This window comes from Bipolaris zeicola, assembly GCF_000523435.1.
Source record: "Bipolaris zeicola 26-R-13 unplaced genomic scaffold scaffold_253, whole genome shotgun sequence".
In the NCBI taxonomy this organism is placed as follows: Eukaryota; Fungi; Ascomycota; class Dothideomycetes; order Pleosporales; family Pleosporaceae; genus Bipolaris; species Bipolaris zeicola.
In genome coordinates, this window is record NW_006912302.1 from 1 (window position 1) to 16,732 (window position 16,732).

A 16,732-nucleotide genomic window follows, 5' to 3' on the forward strand; every position below is an offset into this window, starting at 1 on the left:
TTGAGTCATTACGTGTTATAGTGTTGACGTTAACGCGTCGGAGCAAAGTGGCCGACTCGCTTGGGTGGCCGACTCGCTTGTGAACCACGTTAGTTGTGTAGATTAGAATAGAAATGGTCACAACCAGATATAGAATTATTGCATCCCGTTTTTATTGATTTTGCGTACACGCATAGGAATCGGATTCCAAGAGTGAAGTTCCTAGAGCAATCAGGATCTACGCGTGAGGATAACGGACGATGGGCTCTAACTGCGTTACAGATGGATATGAGGAACGCTCTGTAGATGCATCTGAGCCATCCCTCAAGTATCTACCACGGACCAGGTCCCTTCCACATCTATATACATCGCCTTCCCGGATGCTTCCTTCTCTTCCAGTGACGGCAACTCTCCCTAGACCATAAACCCACATTAGTATACTCACTATATCTACTATCCTGGCCTTTATATTTACTACCTTCCTAACCTAATACGTCTTTATTCTGTTCTCTGCGGCCGCCCATACACCTCACCAAAGACACCATTCCAGAAACGCCACAAGGTCGCGGGTCGATCTGGTCATCTCCACATCTCTCTAATCATAAAATGGAGGTACCAATCAGCAGACTAAGTAACTGTGCGTTAAAATACAAACACTTCATTTCATTTCATTAGCGTACAAACCAGCCAGTCGACAAGAACTCTCCATCCGACTTTTCACTTCCTCCATACTATATGTGCATCATAACTGACAACTACATTATCACACGCTTCTGTGCTGCAAGCTTCCTAAAATAAGCCAGCTAAACCGAGAGAGAGAGATCTCTAAGTTTTTCTTGAGATGAAAGAAAAACCAAAAAAGATCGAAAAAAACAATAGTAGAAAAATATAAGAAGCCAAAGGTATGTGTCTGCTTAGGAATAGAGGAAAAGTTTTTCCAAGGGACCAAGATATCAAACCACCGTATCCCGCCTTCTTAGCTCACCTTGCTTACTCCAACTCTTCAACGCCGAGATTGTACCCCTTCTTTCCACCCAAGCCTCTATTGACATATCCTTTCCTCCTCCTCCTCCGCCGCCACCACCACCACTAAAACGCCGCAGATTCATTTTCAGACTTCCTCGACGACTCCGTTCCTCCTAAGCAGGCGTCGTACTCCGATCTCTCCTCAGCAAACCACCCCGTCCCTTGGGTCTCGGACTAACGCTACCATGCTGGCTGGTAGCGTCGCTGGGCAGGAAACTTGTGCGAAGCGTTACCATACCCTTGCCCACACCTATGTTCTGATCACTCCCACTGCCCTGATCGGAGACTGTGAACTGAGCCTCACCAAGCTCCTCGTCGCGACCGAATTTGGCGTGGTTCTTGACGATGATTTTGAAAAAGGCATCGGCGGTGCAGGGCACCTTGAAGGACTCTTCAGATGGATCGAATGTCGCAGAGCCCTGAGGAGCCTTGATGTGATCTGTCTTGTGGATTTCCTTCTTGCCGAGCTGAATGTGTACGCGAATGTTAGTATTGGGGGCGAAGCCGTCGGCGCTCAGGACAGTAATGTTAGCCGTGCCTTGCTCTGCGCTTCCGACACCATTGTTATCACCGAAGCGACTGTGGAAGCTTGAAGCACCCCAGCTGCGATGTCTATTGTGGTTCGAGCCATCCTTCGGGGGTGTGGTGGGTTCACCTTCGATCGAGATGACGGGCGTGTCAGCCGATGGCCGGTCTGTAGCGGTGTCTGGACGCTCGGGTTCGTCTTCTGGGGCTTCGCCACGAGACTTTCTGCGCTTGAAGCCACGGCCAAGAAATGTTCCTGCACGGACGACGTTACCGCCCACAAAGGCAGCGCCCTTGCCGACGCCTTTTACGGGAGCGCCAATGACCTTGCCCGGAACAGCAAAAGTACCAGAGAAGGTACTTGAGCCCTGGCGTGATCGCATGACATAGTCTGGTTTGAACAGCATGCGCAGACGAATGGCACCGGATTTTCCATCGAGTGCGAGGGTAACTTCTTGCTGCTGGAAAGGCTCAAGAATCTCCAGGTTGATGGAGGCTTTACCAAGGAAGTCGGCCTTGTCGCCAAAGTCCCAGTCGTAGACGTTGACAACAAAGTCAGCTGCTGTCCGGCTGCGCACTGGTACTTCAAAGTACTCATTCCAAGCAGGATGTAGTGTCTTCTTCTGTGTCTTGGTCTTGTACACCTCCTTGTCGTTGAGCACAAACTTGCAGTAAGGATCCGAGAAGCCATTGCGATCAGCTGCAGGCAGATCCGCCGCATCAAGTACGTCTACCCGAAGAGTACCCTGGTTGTTGAATGATTCGCTGGGATCCAGACGCATTTTGACGGGAATGTACTTGAGCAGCACAGTGATCCTGTTGTCACGTCCGTGCTTATCTTTCAGGGTAAAAGTGGTGGGCGTGTTCTAGAAAAGTGATTAGCAGAAGTTTCTACAATAACCACTGCAGACGTACCAAAGCTTTCCGCAGCGTATCAATGGTGTTTCCAGTCAACTTGGCAATGACATGGTCATCCTGGTCTTCGCTGTCGTTGTCATCATGCTCCATGATACGGAGAGTGATCCTGGAAAAGTCGAGTTCTCGAATCATAGTATCACCAACTGCATTTTGTTAGCGTAATGCGACATTATACAGTGCTTCACCATACTGTCGTTGAAAGTCATCTTGTTGTTCCTGATCTTGGTGCTGATATAACTAGCATATGCCATGTCGTCCATAATGACATCGACATGACCACCAGTCCTGGCAAACTCGCCTTCGATGAGCTTGAACACAAGCAGACCAGATTCTACAACACGTCAGCGACTGTCAACCAAATTTGTAAGAATACGGCGCATGATGCTGTAAGTTGGGGACACCAACTCAAGCAACTCAAGTCCGCATTCTCACACTGACCATGCAACCTACCATATTTCTGCAAGTCGTCTCCAGTAAGCTTCAACTTCTCAATTGTCTTCTTTTCGGGAATTGAATCGACCTGTTGCAGCTCATTCTTCTCAAGCTCCTTCAGCATGTCCTTCTCGCTCGACTTGAGCGATGAGATGGTGCCTACAGTCTCGGCTTTGCTTGCGATGGAAGTATTGGACATTACGCGCTGATGGCCACCGATCTTGGGGTCATCCGATGTAGAACCATTGGCCGAAACCTTCTTCTCTTCTTCTTTTTCTTCCTCGTCCTCTTCAGGATCCCATGTTGGGTAGGTTGGGTAGAATGAGCAGGTGTAGTTTAGCGTGCCTCTGGATTGAGTTTGTCCAGCCATCCTCAAGGCTCCTGCAGTAGGCTGCTTTTGTTCATATTCAAGGTATTCACCGTTCTCGTCCTGCTTAATGTAGTCACCAGCCAGGAGTTCAATGTGTCCCATTGTGCGGTCTTTGCCAAGATTCTCCTCGTCCATGACCTCCAACGTAAGCTTCTCGCGGACGGTGTGTACAGGCACATATATGACTTCGTCCCAGTCTGGGTTGAGGTTGTTCTTGAATACGACTGTACGGCCCTTTTCAATGCCAGAGAGCAAAACGCGGACGTACGGATCAGACTTGCCGAGCGCTTCGAGGTTGCGCAGCTCACGAGCGCTTTGGAAGTGCAGTCGCATGACACCGATAGGCGTGAGATAGCCACCTGATGATACGGCCCCCTTGAGTGCGACAGGCTTCCAATCGAGCTTCATCTTCACACGGCCACTTTGGGTACCGGCAATGTTGTACCATTCATGGCCCTTGGCCATCAACTCCAACATGTCATCAATGGTAATTTGGTAAGTGCCAAGGATCGGATCAGTTCCAAGTTCGCGGTCATCTTTGATTACAAGACCCAGCTTTGCCTTCTTACGGTCGGTAATAAGCATCTCCTTGGAGGCGTCTGGCCAGATCGGTTGGTTGGTTCGTTTCATGGTGCGTGATTTATGGATTTCATGTCCGTTGAGGAGTAGCACGGCATATGGGCTCAATTGTCCAATCATGCTCTTGCTGCCATCAAGGTCCTTGGCCTGCTCTACTGTAAACTTGCAGATACCAGTTCGCGACTCTGGCGGTGGCTCCTTGGTGCCGTCTTCAAGAGTAGTCTCTCCTAGAACAGGGAAGAAGCGAACGTCTGCTGAAACCAGACCCCGGGCTCGTCCGCCTGACATGACCTCGAGCTGTAGGTTCTCATGATCGGGATCCTCCTCGAGCTGTTCCAGAGCGAAAGTTGCGGTACCGAGTTCCTTGTCCTTTCGGATATCGTTGTAATCAAAGATGTTGATGGTAAGAGAGTCTTTCAGCGAGGTGATAATAATGTTGACGGTTTCATTCCATCTCGGGTTAGCGTTCTCATGCACAGTCTTAGTGCGTCCAAGTACATTGCGATTATTGATTGAAACAGTAGCGTAGGGGTCAGGAGTGCCAGAGAACTTGTCGGGATTCTTGAGGCCTTGTGCGCCGTGGAAATGAATTTGCAAAACACCAATAGCTTGATCGACGGGATTACCAGCAAGCATCTTGGCGATTTCAATGGGGAAAACGTTGGGTTCGTACATCATGGGGCCGAGATTAGCATGAATCTGCTCCATGATAAACGTCTCCAATCCCGGAATGAAGTTGATATCGAAGCCAAAAGTCTCACCGCCCAATGGCTTGCAAACATAGTCAATGGTTGGGCGTTCCAGAAAGGACATTTCGACTTTTTCAATGTGGGGAAAGGGTAGCTGTAGCTTGAACTTGAGGCGCATAAGGCCTGAAAAGGCCATATCCTCGACGATGACATCCAAACCTTTGCTGACAAGACCTTTGCCGACGCGGATTTCTAGCACAACCTTGGGGTTAATCTTGTTCTTGATCTGCCTTGCGGTAAGGTCGGCCGTGTCGTTTGGCGTAAAGCTAAACTTCCAGTCCATAAGAACAATGTCGTCCTGGGTCTTTGGGTACGTCTTGACATGCTCCAGTCGCGGAGGCTTCGTTCCGAGCACAAACGTCGTCATCTTCAGACTATCAAGGAATGCCGGAGTTGAAGTAGACAGGACTTGGTCGACGGTGCCAACAATGGTGTCACACAAGACGGGCGCATAAATAGGCCAAAACTTTACGAGAAAGCTATTGATCCACTCAAGACTCTCATTGTCCGTCTCCAGCTTGTTCTTGGCCATTTCACGATTGAGGTCGTCTCGAGCATTGCGACGCACGCGGCGAATGGATGTCCGGTAGTAGGTTCCGCAGACGGCCATGAAGATCATGATCCAGCCTAGTCCGCCGCCGAGAATGCCCACTACCCACGAGCTCAGACAGGCAAAGATGATGATGCCGGTATTATGGTACCAGTCACCAAAGAACTTGTCCTCGAGCTTGCCCTCGAGCCATGTCTGATGGTCTGCCAGAGAGGGCTCGTCCTCGTCCTTGTTCTCCGAACCTGGCATGCCAAACCGTGGGGCCCATCCGACTCGCTCCCACCGCGCATCTTCGTCGAGTTGCTCGGGCGCGTGACCATTTGCCTTTGTACCGTCTGGTGTCTGGATTGCGCCAGCCTTGGTGGGCGTGGGCAGGTCGTACTGGGCAGGACCGTCGCCATCGGCGTCTGATACGAGTGCGGTAGCTTTGTGCTCGCGGTGGAAGCCAGGTGGAAGTTTGGCTCTAGCTTGTGCCCGCTTCTGGTCGGGACTGGCATCTGGGTCGAATTGATAGGCGACACTGCCCGCGGCTTGCGCCTGATTGACAATTGATTGTTCTGCCTGGCGCGCGGTAATGGGGCTGTTGGGGTCTTTTGCTGCTTCGAGGACACCTTGCTGTTTCAGCTCTGATTCCCGCGATGCGGTAGCCATGCTGGGGGTGTGGAGCGGAGACCCGACCCGCTGGCGCTGGCGCTGGACAGCAACTAGAGGAGGACCAGGGCGTGCAATGGGGCGGGTGGAATTGGGCGGGCAAGGAGGCGAGTGCAGGTTAAAAAGAGGGAAGCGCGAAAGAGACCGAAATACACAGAGAAGGAGAGGCTGTGAGGGTACTGCTGCCGATGCAAGCGGAAACCTGTTGTTTGGGCCGATTAGCTTGGTTGGTACACGCGGCGGCGGCAGCTATGCTTTAGCGATGCTGCAGCCGGTACTGCAGTGGATGAGCACTAAACTGGACTTTTTACTTTACAAGCCGGGATTATTGGCCGGTGGATCGATCGCCGAAGGAAACAAAGGAAATTGCGAGCAAGGAGCGGCTGGATTGAAGATGGTGAGCGGGGGAAGGGGTGAAGGCGCAAGCAGTGGAAGTGAAAGTGGGCAATTGAAACCAAGGGGAAGGTGGTGAAGGTGAGTCGTGGACGTATGTAATTGCAGCTCTCTGGCCACGACGATCCGGACGTGCCTTCCTCGGCAGGGCAATGGCTCCTTCAATGGACGACGCACTGCCGCACTGCCACACTGCCAATTGCAGAGAGCGATTCAGCCGAGCAGGAGCCCACGAGAACTACGGCGTGGCTTCGGGCAAACCACTAATCTTTGCTGGCGTGATTAATATGGCGATGGATGGAAGTGGATGTGTATAGTCCAGCATCGGCCGGGAAGCGGTAGTGCGAGGGCGGGCATGGATGGAGCTGCGCCCAACAAGTGGCTATGACGCTATCAGCTAAGGAACGCGACTGCTTGGCGCACATCGCGTTCCTTTGCCCTTTGGCCTTGCACTTGTCCCGGCCGTGCAGCCAACCACACACGGCCAGCCACGCCCGGCCAGGCCAGGGTCCACTCTTCTCTACACTACTGCTACACTATGCTACATTACCACTACTGTACTAACAAGTACGGCTACTACGCAACACCGCCACACCACCAACACCTCCTCTATTGTGCAGCCAACTAAACCTGAATTCAGTTACACCTCCACGCCCTCGGACTCGCCCGTGTCACTCTCAGAAACGACGAGTCCCGTTCCCGCCTCTCTGTCCATGTTCTATCCATTCCACCAATGGGCAATCGCCAGTGACGGGACAAAGTAAGCCCCGCCTTCTTCTTCTTCCTTTCCCCCCAGTCCTTAGTTGCATGCATCATTTCTTAGGTCTTTGTTTTTTTTTGCAACAAAACAAAAGTGCTGCCGCAATGTGTGTTCGTTGCTTATTGTGCAACCATTGTCCCTCATCCAACTATGGATGTATTACATGCATACACATGCATTCTGGTTGCATGCTCACCTCGTATTTCAACACATGTATGTACACACACTGCACACGTTGCAGACCGCCTCGTCAAGAATGCGCTCCTCTTGCTCTCAGGATTGTCCACCTAGCCAGATCCAAGCCACACTTTGGTCAGCCACCGCCACTATGTATTTCTAACCTTCCCCACCATCACCACCACCATATCCATGTCCTCAAAACTCCTTGAGTAGCCGCACAATCTGGCCTCTGACACTGCGCATGCATTTAGTAAGCAGGCCCGCTGGCAACTGGAAACTTGCGCCCAGACGCTCCCTCTTGCACCCCAGACACATACCTATGCATCCGTGGATCCCGCCCTCTGTCCCGCTCCCGATCTCGCTCCCTGTCCCTATCCCGACTCCCATTTCTTGATCGTACATAGTCGCGATCATCCCATTCGTCTTTGGCCCGGTCGTGGCTTCGTCTCCTGTCACTGTCACGCTCGCGCTCGCGCTCTCGAGGATACTCTACGTCTGTAGAGTGCCGTCGGTGTGATCGCCCGCTGCTGCTGCCCCCATCGTGCCCCTCTCGCTCACGATATTGATGCTCTCGCTCCCGCACATATGCACTCTCACCTTCGCGAGATGGCGGTACAGGGTGCAGTGTTGGTGATCCCCATCGCACCCCGCTGTGTGGCGCAGGCACAGGTCTGTAGCTCGTGCGTGGAGGCATGGCCGGTCTGCGTTCATAGTACTTCCTTGCTTCCTGCTGCGCATGAGCTACCTGTGTCGCAAACAGCGGCGATGTAGTCGGCCGATACACCGGCTGTGGTGATGTTGCCGTAGAACTTCGTCCTTCCATCCGAACCGTCTCGTGTTGGTTGGAATATCGACGCGCCTCGTGGTAAGTGGGGAAATAGCCCGGCTGTTCTGCAGGTGCATCGTGGGATCTGCGAGTACGCAGTATTGGCGTCCGGCGTCGAGGAGATTGATCCGCATCAGAGTCCGACTCCGACTCGGTCGTCGACAGTGAAGACTCGCGACGCGGCGGTTGGGGGCGCTTGTGTGCAGGATATCTAGGTGCTGCCTGGGGTACAGACGCTACAGGTGTCGCATCTTCATCTGAGTAGCTGTCGCTTTCGTACCGACCTGGCATAGTCTTCTTTCTACTAGCAAATGGATTCAGTGGGTTCAGCATGTGCCTGACCCGTGAAGTGACGGCCCGGTCGCGATCGTCGACAGGTCGCGTAGACTGCTTCATGACGTGACGCATAAAAGTAGGCCTTGGTCTCTCGTTGCGGTACAGCGGATCTTCAAAGTATCGGAATGCCCCATGCTTCTCGTCAGCCGAAGAAGGCTCGTACTCGGTAGAAGAACGTAGTCTCGCTTCGTCGGTGCTCCCATCGTTAGCCTCCTCTTCCGCCTCCTTCTTGAGTCTGGCTGCGACATTGTGATACCACGCCTCCATGGCATCGTCGGGCTTGTCTGGAAAACACTCTTTGGGAAGGATCTTGGGGAAAATATTGCCCGTCTCGGGGTCCGGTATGTCGTCCAGTTCCACAGCTCTTTGGAGAAATGGTACGTGCTCTTCTGGTCCCAGCAACAGCTGGATAGTCTGCCACGTTACAAATCCTTGCTTCTTCAAGGCCGGTATCGTTGGGCTCGAATACCCGTCGTCGTCCGCTGCGGGTTGCAAACTGTGGTATGCGCCCAGCGAGCGGTAGATGAATGCAATCGAAGACGGCGGCGTGTCCGTAAACAGGACATCGTAGTCGCCGCCAACACTGCGGTACCAAGCTGCGATTTGCGACGGCGTCAGATCAGGCGAGTCGCTGGGTTCAAACTTCTTGCTCTGCGATGACAAGCATCAGTACCCATCCGTCCCAACAACGTCGAGCTAGCGAGCCGCCTCAGAATACTTACAATAACCTCTGCAATGCCTCTGAGCAGACCATCGAGTTTGCGCGTCCCACATTTGTCGTCTTGAAAAAGGTAGCCCCAGTAGTCGTATGCTTCGCGATGCGCCGCGTTGGCATTTGCCGTGTTTGCGGCATGCTCTTCCTGTTGCGTAGGTTCTGTGGCCATGCTGGGGAAAGGTGGAAATAGCAGCTATCAATGATTTCAAGCATATGCGCGTATGTATGTATGTAGTAGCGCCTCGGCTCAATCTTCGGAGCTGGTGCTGATCCAAGGTGGTGCGGTCGGTGAACCCCGCTGTCGTGCGACGCAATAATGCAGACGTAAGTATGTATGGAACGTGACGGCATCCGGAAGCTGCTGCTGCTCCTGCTGCTTATATCAAAAGAAATCCGTCGGCGCTATCAGCAGGCACAATGGCGCGTCGACTGCGCCTCTGCGCCGCACGAGAACTGCTCCCAAGGTTCGCATGTGTTGGGCTGGCGGCCTGTTTGCGTGGCTGGTGACCATGCTGACATCACCTCTGATAGGTAGGGCCGCAAGGCTGAGCTGGCGTGAGGTCTGAGGTCGCAGTCAGGCACCCGTTCGGGCTCACATGCCCACTAGCGACCCAGCCCGACGTTTCTGTTTCCATCATCCCGCCGTCATGCGCCGGCGTGTATACACACTACTCACTCATAGGCCATCAACAGTCAAGCTTGGAGAAGAATAATTTGAGAAAGACGATTATATTCTTTTTACCCGCCAATAATGCATGTCTACTATCATGATGCGTCAGTCATGGACGGGCCAGGCTGTTATGCCCCCAATTACCACATGTGTCCTATCTGTCTAGGAATGTGAGAATGCGTTGCCATCCCTCGTTACCAGTTACTACCAAAGTACTCCTTCCTTCCTCAAAAATCTATGTAAAAGCGCAAACAAAACATGAGCCAAATCTGCTCTAGTGCTCGAGCAGCCTGAGAGAACCCTGAACAACCACGTTCTCAAGGATGGAACCTGGGGGAATGTCGATGGTCGAGCCCTCGGTAGCGACAATGATGACGGTACCCTTGAAGGTAACACCACGACCAAGGTTGACGGGACCGGTAATGGTGAGATGGTCCAGCTCGACAATCTTGGGGATCGATGGGATGCGTGCTTGGAAGCTGGAAACCTTCTTGAAGTCGCTGCCAAGCTTGATCAGAGGAGCAGGGCCGAAGCGGTTGGGGTCAATGACCAGCTGGCCATGCTGAAGTGTGTAGAGATCAGACTTGACAAGCATGAGGTCAGAGCAAGTCTTGACGGGTAAGAACCGCCTTCGGGGAACGTTGACACCATGTGCGTTCTTGAAGTGCTTGATAGCGGCACCGACAGCAGTCTCGAGTTGGAGGACTGAGATGTCGGCCTCGCCCTTCTTGTCGGCAGGGATCGACTTGCCGTTGGGGATGATTTCCATGGCAAGCTCGTTAGCCTCAACAACACGCTTGATGGCCGCGAGGTTCATCCAGATGTTGTTGGTGTTGAAGTACTTGAACTTCTTGATCGACTTGAACTCATTGACGTGCTCCTTGGGAACCTGGGCAATTTCGAGCAGACGGACAGAGCCCTCGTAATCGATGATAGTACCACCCTTGACGTCGGCCTTGGTCTTGTCGGTCAACTCCATGATGTACTCGGCCTTGGAGTCAACCATGTGCTGGAGGATGCGGAGGTCGACAACGGCACCCAGGTTGTCGGCGTTGGAAAGGAAGATGTACTCGATACCGCGCTCGGTAAGCTTGTCAATCATACCTGTGTTGTACAGAGACTCGAAAACGTCACCGTGACCTGGGGGGTACCAGTTGGAGATATCTGAGTTGTACTCCTTGGGAGCGGGCAGGAGCGAGTCCTTGAGGATACGGGGGTACCTCGATTGGTTGAATGTGAGAATGTCAATGTTGTGGCCCTCGTACTTCTTGATGATGCTAGCAGTGTCCGTGTCGGTGTTGAACGAGTTCATGAGCACAAATGGCACGTTGACATCATATGTGCGGTTGAGGTACTCAATCTGGCGAACGGACAAGTCCAGGAAAGACATGCCGTCACGGACTTCAATGACTGACTTGGGGCCAACGCAACCCATCGAGGTACCGAGACCACCGTTGAGCTTGACGACAGCGAGCTTGTTCAGGTATTCAACACCCTCGGTGTTGGCAAGGTCATCGTAGTTGACAACCTGCTCAGCCTTTGGGGGTGCGATGCGGTTCCAGTCAATGGCAGTGCCCTTAGCCTTGTCATTGAGGTACCGGCGGAACAGCGCGAAGAAGTTGTCCATCTCCGTCTCGAAGTACTGCGACCGTCAGTATGTTGTGCTAATACGACCAAGTGTCCCTCTTCGATGTCCGCAGCGGATGATCATGACCATTTTCACGATTGTAGGCCATTGACCCTAGCGAGTGTGTTGTATGGTGCGAGCAGCATGCGGGGAATCGAAGAGAGGTATCGAGCAATTGAGACTGACCTTCTTCTCAGCGGGGTCGGTGACGGTATCGGCGAGCTTGTTCAGCGCATTACGCATTTGCGAGGCAGCGACATTGGTCGATGTGTTCTCGAATGCCTAGACAAGGGACTTGGGTCAGCAATTGGTAATTGAGATGGCAAAAGTAGGGATTGCATCGCTTGTGGGGTGAATGTTGCAAGACCGCCACTGCGAGGCCGCGGAGTATACACGCAGGCGGTGCGGGGCAGATGGTTCTGTGGAGCTGCAACTGGCGCCCTCTCAACATCGCCTGACAGCTCGAGAGAAAGGCTTGCCAGTGAGCTGTCATCCTTGCACAAGGTGGCAGGAAGCCGCCATAGACAGACGTCCGTCGGGGCCAGGCTCACCAGGCACAAGGTGCCAACTCAGTGCAGACTGAGAGTGGTGAAGACGAGGGGAACCAAGGCAATTGAGGCAATGGTGAAGAGAGAAAAGGGCAAAACCAAGGGGAAGATGGGCAGGCTGTACAGTGACAGCGGACGCGTGTACTTACCACATGGGACTGCGACTTGCCGTGGTGGCGCTGGGAGGAGAAGCCCTCGCCCTCAGCAGCAGAGGGCTTCAGGTGGGAGGGGATCGCGCGAGATGCCATTGTAATGTTGAAAAAGAGGTAAAGACTAGAAACAGAAGAGGAGTGTCGGGGACAGCTGTTGTTGGGGAGCTGGACTCCTTATAGACAAACGGGTCGAGCTTGGCGCTGGACGTGGGGCAAGGCGAGAACGGGCTCTGCCTGGTAGCAAGAAAAGGCTTGGGGGGGTAGAAGGCGAGTAGTGAAGAGACGGTGTGCATCTGGTTTTTTATACCTGCAGTCTACTATTGCCGCTCGGAGACAAGAAGGGCAGTTTTGAGCGTAGCATCTCTGCATGGCAACGGCGACGCCGCCAATGGATCCTGCCCACATGTCCAGCGCGCCATACCTCGTGTCCTCGTCTGCTGCTATCAATTGGGTTGCTCCCGCGCTGGACCTGCTCTGTTGTCTGCATAGAGGCTGCCGTTGTTTGTTTTGCCAGGCGTATGTACACTGCCTGCAAAGCACCACCACCACTCCCACTTGCTGTACCCACCTCGGCGCCCCCTTCACCGACGTCTCAGCACACCATTTGTGGCTCTGCCTGCCACCGGCCCCGGTTCGCGGCGCTGCTGGCTGCTATCCGGCCGTCTGTCCGAGTCAATGTCAACATCATCCATCGAATGAGCTTTGCGGCCGCCTATCTGTCCAACCTCACGATGCACAATTGTTGAATAATTTCCCTGGGAGCTATGTCGATAAACTGAAAAGCCCCTCATCTGGTCTCGGCGCTAGCAGGGGGGGCATGCACCCAACCTGACGTAGCCCGCGCGACCGCCTTTCCCATTGCTCCCCAACAATCTTCCCCGGCATGCGGGCAACGTCCCAATTTTCCTGGCCTGTGGCGAACGCGCGACATTGAGGCAAATGCCTTGCTATTCCTGGACAACCCGCTTTCTCGTCGACGGCTACCTGCCCAGTCTGGCTACCATGTACGCAGTCGCCTTCGGAAGACATTGTGCCTGCCCTACGCTCTACGCCGAGAGCATATCTACTACTACTTATCTACCACTACTCCAGGGGTAGACTACTTACTTAGAGTACCGCTGTGGTTGACGCCACTATGTACAGTCAACGCCGTCCCGAGTTCAGCTGTCGCTTAAAACACGTGGGGGATCTACTGCTAAGGTTGTGTATTGTAGGCTTACAGCAGCGATGCCCTTGCTTGACAGACGTGGACATCAACCACTCTTTCCGTCCTGCTACAAGCAACAACAACGACAACCCTCGTGGCGGTTAACTTTATGGATGTCAGCCTGCCGGCTCATCGGCAGTCGACACTGTACCCAGACCGAGGACTATCCAAACTCTAGAAGCCCTCACACCGTGTAAGACAGGGGGATAGATATTGGGTGGGGTCCAAATCGCCGCCGGACACGCTAGCGGAGCTTATCCACAGAGTATACTACTCGATTCAGGAACACACATGTTGATTTCTTCCCGTGGCTTGCGTCTCGCCAATATCTGCACCCGCCTCTACGGTCACAGCTATGTTCTAGTTCGCCATTACCAACCACATTCCATACTCTGTCAAACATGTTCTTGTCTCAATCCGAACGCACTGGTCGCATAATCTCCACAGCTGGCGCGTCGGCAAAAGGTACGGCGTGGGGCTTGCCAACTCGCAGCTTGATCCATGCGCCCTGATCCACATCTTGCGTGAAGAACTTCTGTCTAAGCTCTTCGACGAGCCACGCTAGTAGGCTCTCAATCGTCTGGAACGAGGACCCTGAGATCAGCTGCGACTGGTCAGTTAGCGTCCAGCGCTGAAGCCGAATATACTTACCTCAAACAACAGACTCTCTAGTTGCGGATAGTCGTCGACGCGGGAGTCAGCGATTCCATCTACCCAGATATTAACATCCACGGGCTGCTTTTGCAGTCTCTCATTCGCGTTGACCCCAATTAGGCAAGGAATGCGGACGTTGCGCAAATAAAGTACGCTCGAGCGTGTTCCAGACTTTTCAATACAAGAAGTCGTGTGGCCTGCCCCTTCGCCGAGCATGCTTCCCTTTTGGTAGCACACGTTCGTTTCGATAGCATATATTTCAGTTGAACCTGCAACATCGCGCACACATTGTGAAACTGCAGCTGAAAGCGCAGACGTGCTTGTCCAAGCCGATGTAGCATTCCCAAATTTTGCTTGAATCGCTTTGCTGAGTATACCATAATGGACGGTGCTATCATCGACGGAGTCTGTGGAAGAAGCTGAAGTGAATTGTTTGCCTAGGGTGAGGATGACACTGATAAAGGCCCTTTGCTTTTTCTCACGACCCCAAACATCTTTGCCAGAATTGACAACCACTTCCAGGTTCTGAACCATAATCTTATCGTAGTGCCCACTTTCCACGAGCTGCGCCTCCCATTGCGCCTGCCGCACTATTTGAGCCATGGTTTGTGGGTTACACCAGATTCTCGGACGAGGCAAAAGCTCTGATTGCGCTTTTTTGGCGTCCAAGGGTAAGATCAGGTGAAGAGCTTGTCATTATGTTAGTCACAGCTGTGCCGAAATCTCCTATACTCAGCAAGAAAGCCATTGCCTGGATATATAATAACGACTATGCGTCTGCCATCCAAACAGCGCAGATCCGAGCGGCATTGCAAGCCATTTTCCAGCAAGCCACAGCGCTAATGAAATCCAACACCAACTCGAACACCCTCTTGATTATTTCTTGCCAAGTGACGATATCATTGATCTAACGCTGAGGGCAGAAAAAGCACGCGTAAAAAGGGCTGAGAGATGTTGGTGTCACTTACAAGCTGGAGAGATGTCACGTCAGGCTGGATGGTGGGGTTGTGACAGGCGCCCTTTCAGCACTCAAGAAGCACGGACGTCTTTCCCGAGCTCCGCAATCGAACATTCTAGCTACACATCAAACTACAATAATTCAAAGCTGCTCCCTCAGATACTATACACAACAAGTAATTCGTAATTTCTGTGCAGGAACAGCTAGATTTTCACATCAACAACATGGCGGACGCACTAAAAGCAGAGGGCAACAAGCTCTTCGCCGAGAAGAAGTTCGCGGAGTCCATGTAAGTTCCCCGCAAACATGGTCCAGCCCACCATTTACTAACAAAGTATAGCGAGAAGTTCTCACAGGCCATCGAGCTCGACCCTACAAATCATGTCCTCTACTCGAACCGGTCGGGCGCATACGCATCTTTGAAAGACTGGAAAAAGGCACTCGAAGATGCAAACAAAGTTACAGAGATCAAGCCCGACTGGTCAAAAGGCTGGGGGCGAAAAGGAACTGCGCTACACGGCGAGGGTGATTTAGGTATGTGAAGCTTGTGACACCGGAGAATTCACTACTGACAGCAGATAGTTGGTGCATCAGACGCCTTTGACCAGGCACTCAAGCTCGATCCCAACAATGCCCAAGCCAAGTCGGGTCTGGAAGCCGTAAAACGTGCAATCGATGCCGAGGCCAGTGCTGATGGTGCAGGACTCGGTGGTATGTTCAGCGATCCAAACATGATCGCAAAGCTGGCAGCCAACCCCAAGACTGCGTCTCTGCTCGCTGATCCAGAATTTATGGGCAAGCTTCAGATGCTGCAAAAGAACCCAAACATGGCAGGCCAGTTTATGCAAGATCCCCGCTTCCTACAGGTCATGAGCGTACTGCTAGGTATTGACATGTCGTTCGGTCAGCCACCAGAAGCCGGAGGCGCAGGTGCAAGTGGTGCAGGTGGTCAAGACGCAAGGGTAGAGGAAGATGTCGAGATGCCCGATGCGCGCCCAGCACCTGAGCAGCCGAAGAAGGAGCCTGAGCCTGAGCCCGAACCCGAACCTGTCGAAGAGACTGAAGAAGAGAAAGCCGCGAAGCAGGCCAAGGCCGAAGCCGATGAACTGAAGAAGAAGGGCACAGAATTCTACAAGAAGCGACAGTTTGACGAGGCCATTGAGAACTACAACAAGGCATGGGAAACCCACAAGGACATTACATACAAAACCAACTTGGGAGCGGCCTATTTCGAAAAGGGTGATTACGAGTCCTGCATCAAGGCCTGTCAGGAGGCTGTTGAGTATGGTCGAGAAATCCTCGCAGACTTCAAGATCATTGCAAAGTAAGTCTTTCGCGAACAACTCACATGAGTATATCTAACACTTCATAGGGCATTTGCACGTATTGGTACCGCTTACGAGAGAATGGGCGATCTCAGCAACGCAATCCTCTACTACCAAAAGGCACAGACAGAGCACCGTACACCCGAGGTGCTTGCCAAGCTTCGCGCCGCCGAAAAGGCCAAGATCAAGGCAGAGAAGGAGTCATACATTAACCCAGAAGAGGCCGAGAAGGCACGCGAACTCGGCAATGCCAAATTCAAAGAGTCGGATTGGCCCGGTGCGGTTGAAGCGTACACGGAGATGATCAAGCGTGCCCCTGATGATCCAAGAGGATACTCTAACCGTGCCGCTTGCTTCATCAAATTGCTCGAGTTCCCATCTGCCATTCAAGACTGCGACGAGGCTATCAAGCGCGACCCCGACTTTATCCGAGCGTACCTGCGCAAGGCCCAAGCATACTTTACCATGCGCGAGTACAACAAGTGCGTTAACACGTGCACTGAAGCCATGGAGCACGACAAGGAGGGCAAGCACACACGGGAGATTCAGCAACAAGAAGCCAAGGCATTGCAGGCACAGTATGCTGCCCGCGAGGGTGAGAC

At 52.9% G+C, this 16,732-nt stretch overlaps 3 protein-coding genes across 3 annotated transcripts; all 3 read right to left on the reverse strand.

Annotated features, from left to right (window-relative positions):
- Positions 1-1,118: 1,118 nt before the first annotated feature.
- On the reverse strand, positions 1,119-9,158 carry COCCADRAFT_40778 (uncharacterized protein; the record flags this gene model as incomplete). The annotated part of the gene is made up of 6 exons (XM_007718759.1): positions 1,119-2,396; positions 2,446-2,591; positions 2,639-2,779; positions 2,899-5,780; positions 7,403-8,925; positions 8,997-9,158. The coding sequence occupies 6 exons, from the start codon at positions 9,156-9,158 to the stop codon at positions 1,119-1,121; spliced, it is 6,132 nt and encodes a 2,043-aa protein (XP_007716949.1).
- A 775-nt stretch (positions 9,159-9,933) lies between these two features.
- On the reverse strand, positions 9,934-12,082 carry COCCADRAFT_30055 (uncharacterized protein; the record flags this gene model as incomplete). Its single annotated transcript, XM_007718760.1, has 3 exons — positions 9,934-11,301; positions 11,473-11,568; positions 11,984-12,082. The coding sequence occupies 3 exons, from the start codon at positions 12,080-12,082 to the stop codon at positions 9,934-9,936; spliced, it is 1,563 nt and encodes a 520-aa protein (XP_007716950.1).
- A 1,523-nt stretch (positions 12,083-13,605) lies between these two features.
- COCCADRAFT_8931 (uncharacterized protein) lies at positions 13,606-14,450 on the reverse strand (the record flags this gene model as incomplete). The annotated part of the gene is made up of 2 exons (XM_007718761.1): positions 13,606-13,797; positions 13,845-14,450. 2 exons carry the CDS (start codon positions 14,448-14,450, stop codon positions 13,606-13,608), a joined length of 798 nt encoding a protein of 265 aa, XP_007716951.1.
- Positions 14,451-16,732: the final 2,282 nt, after the last annotated feature.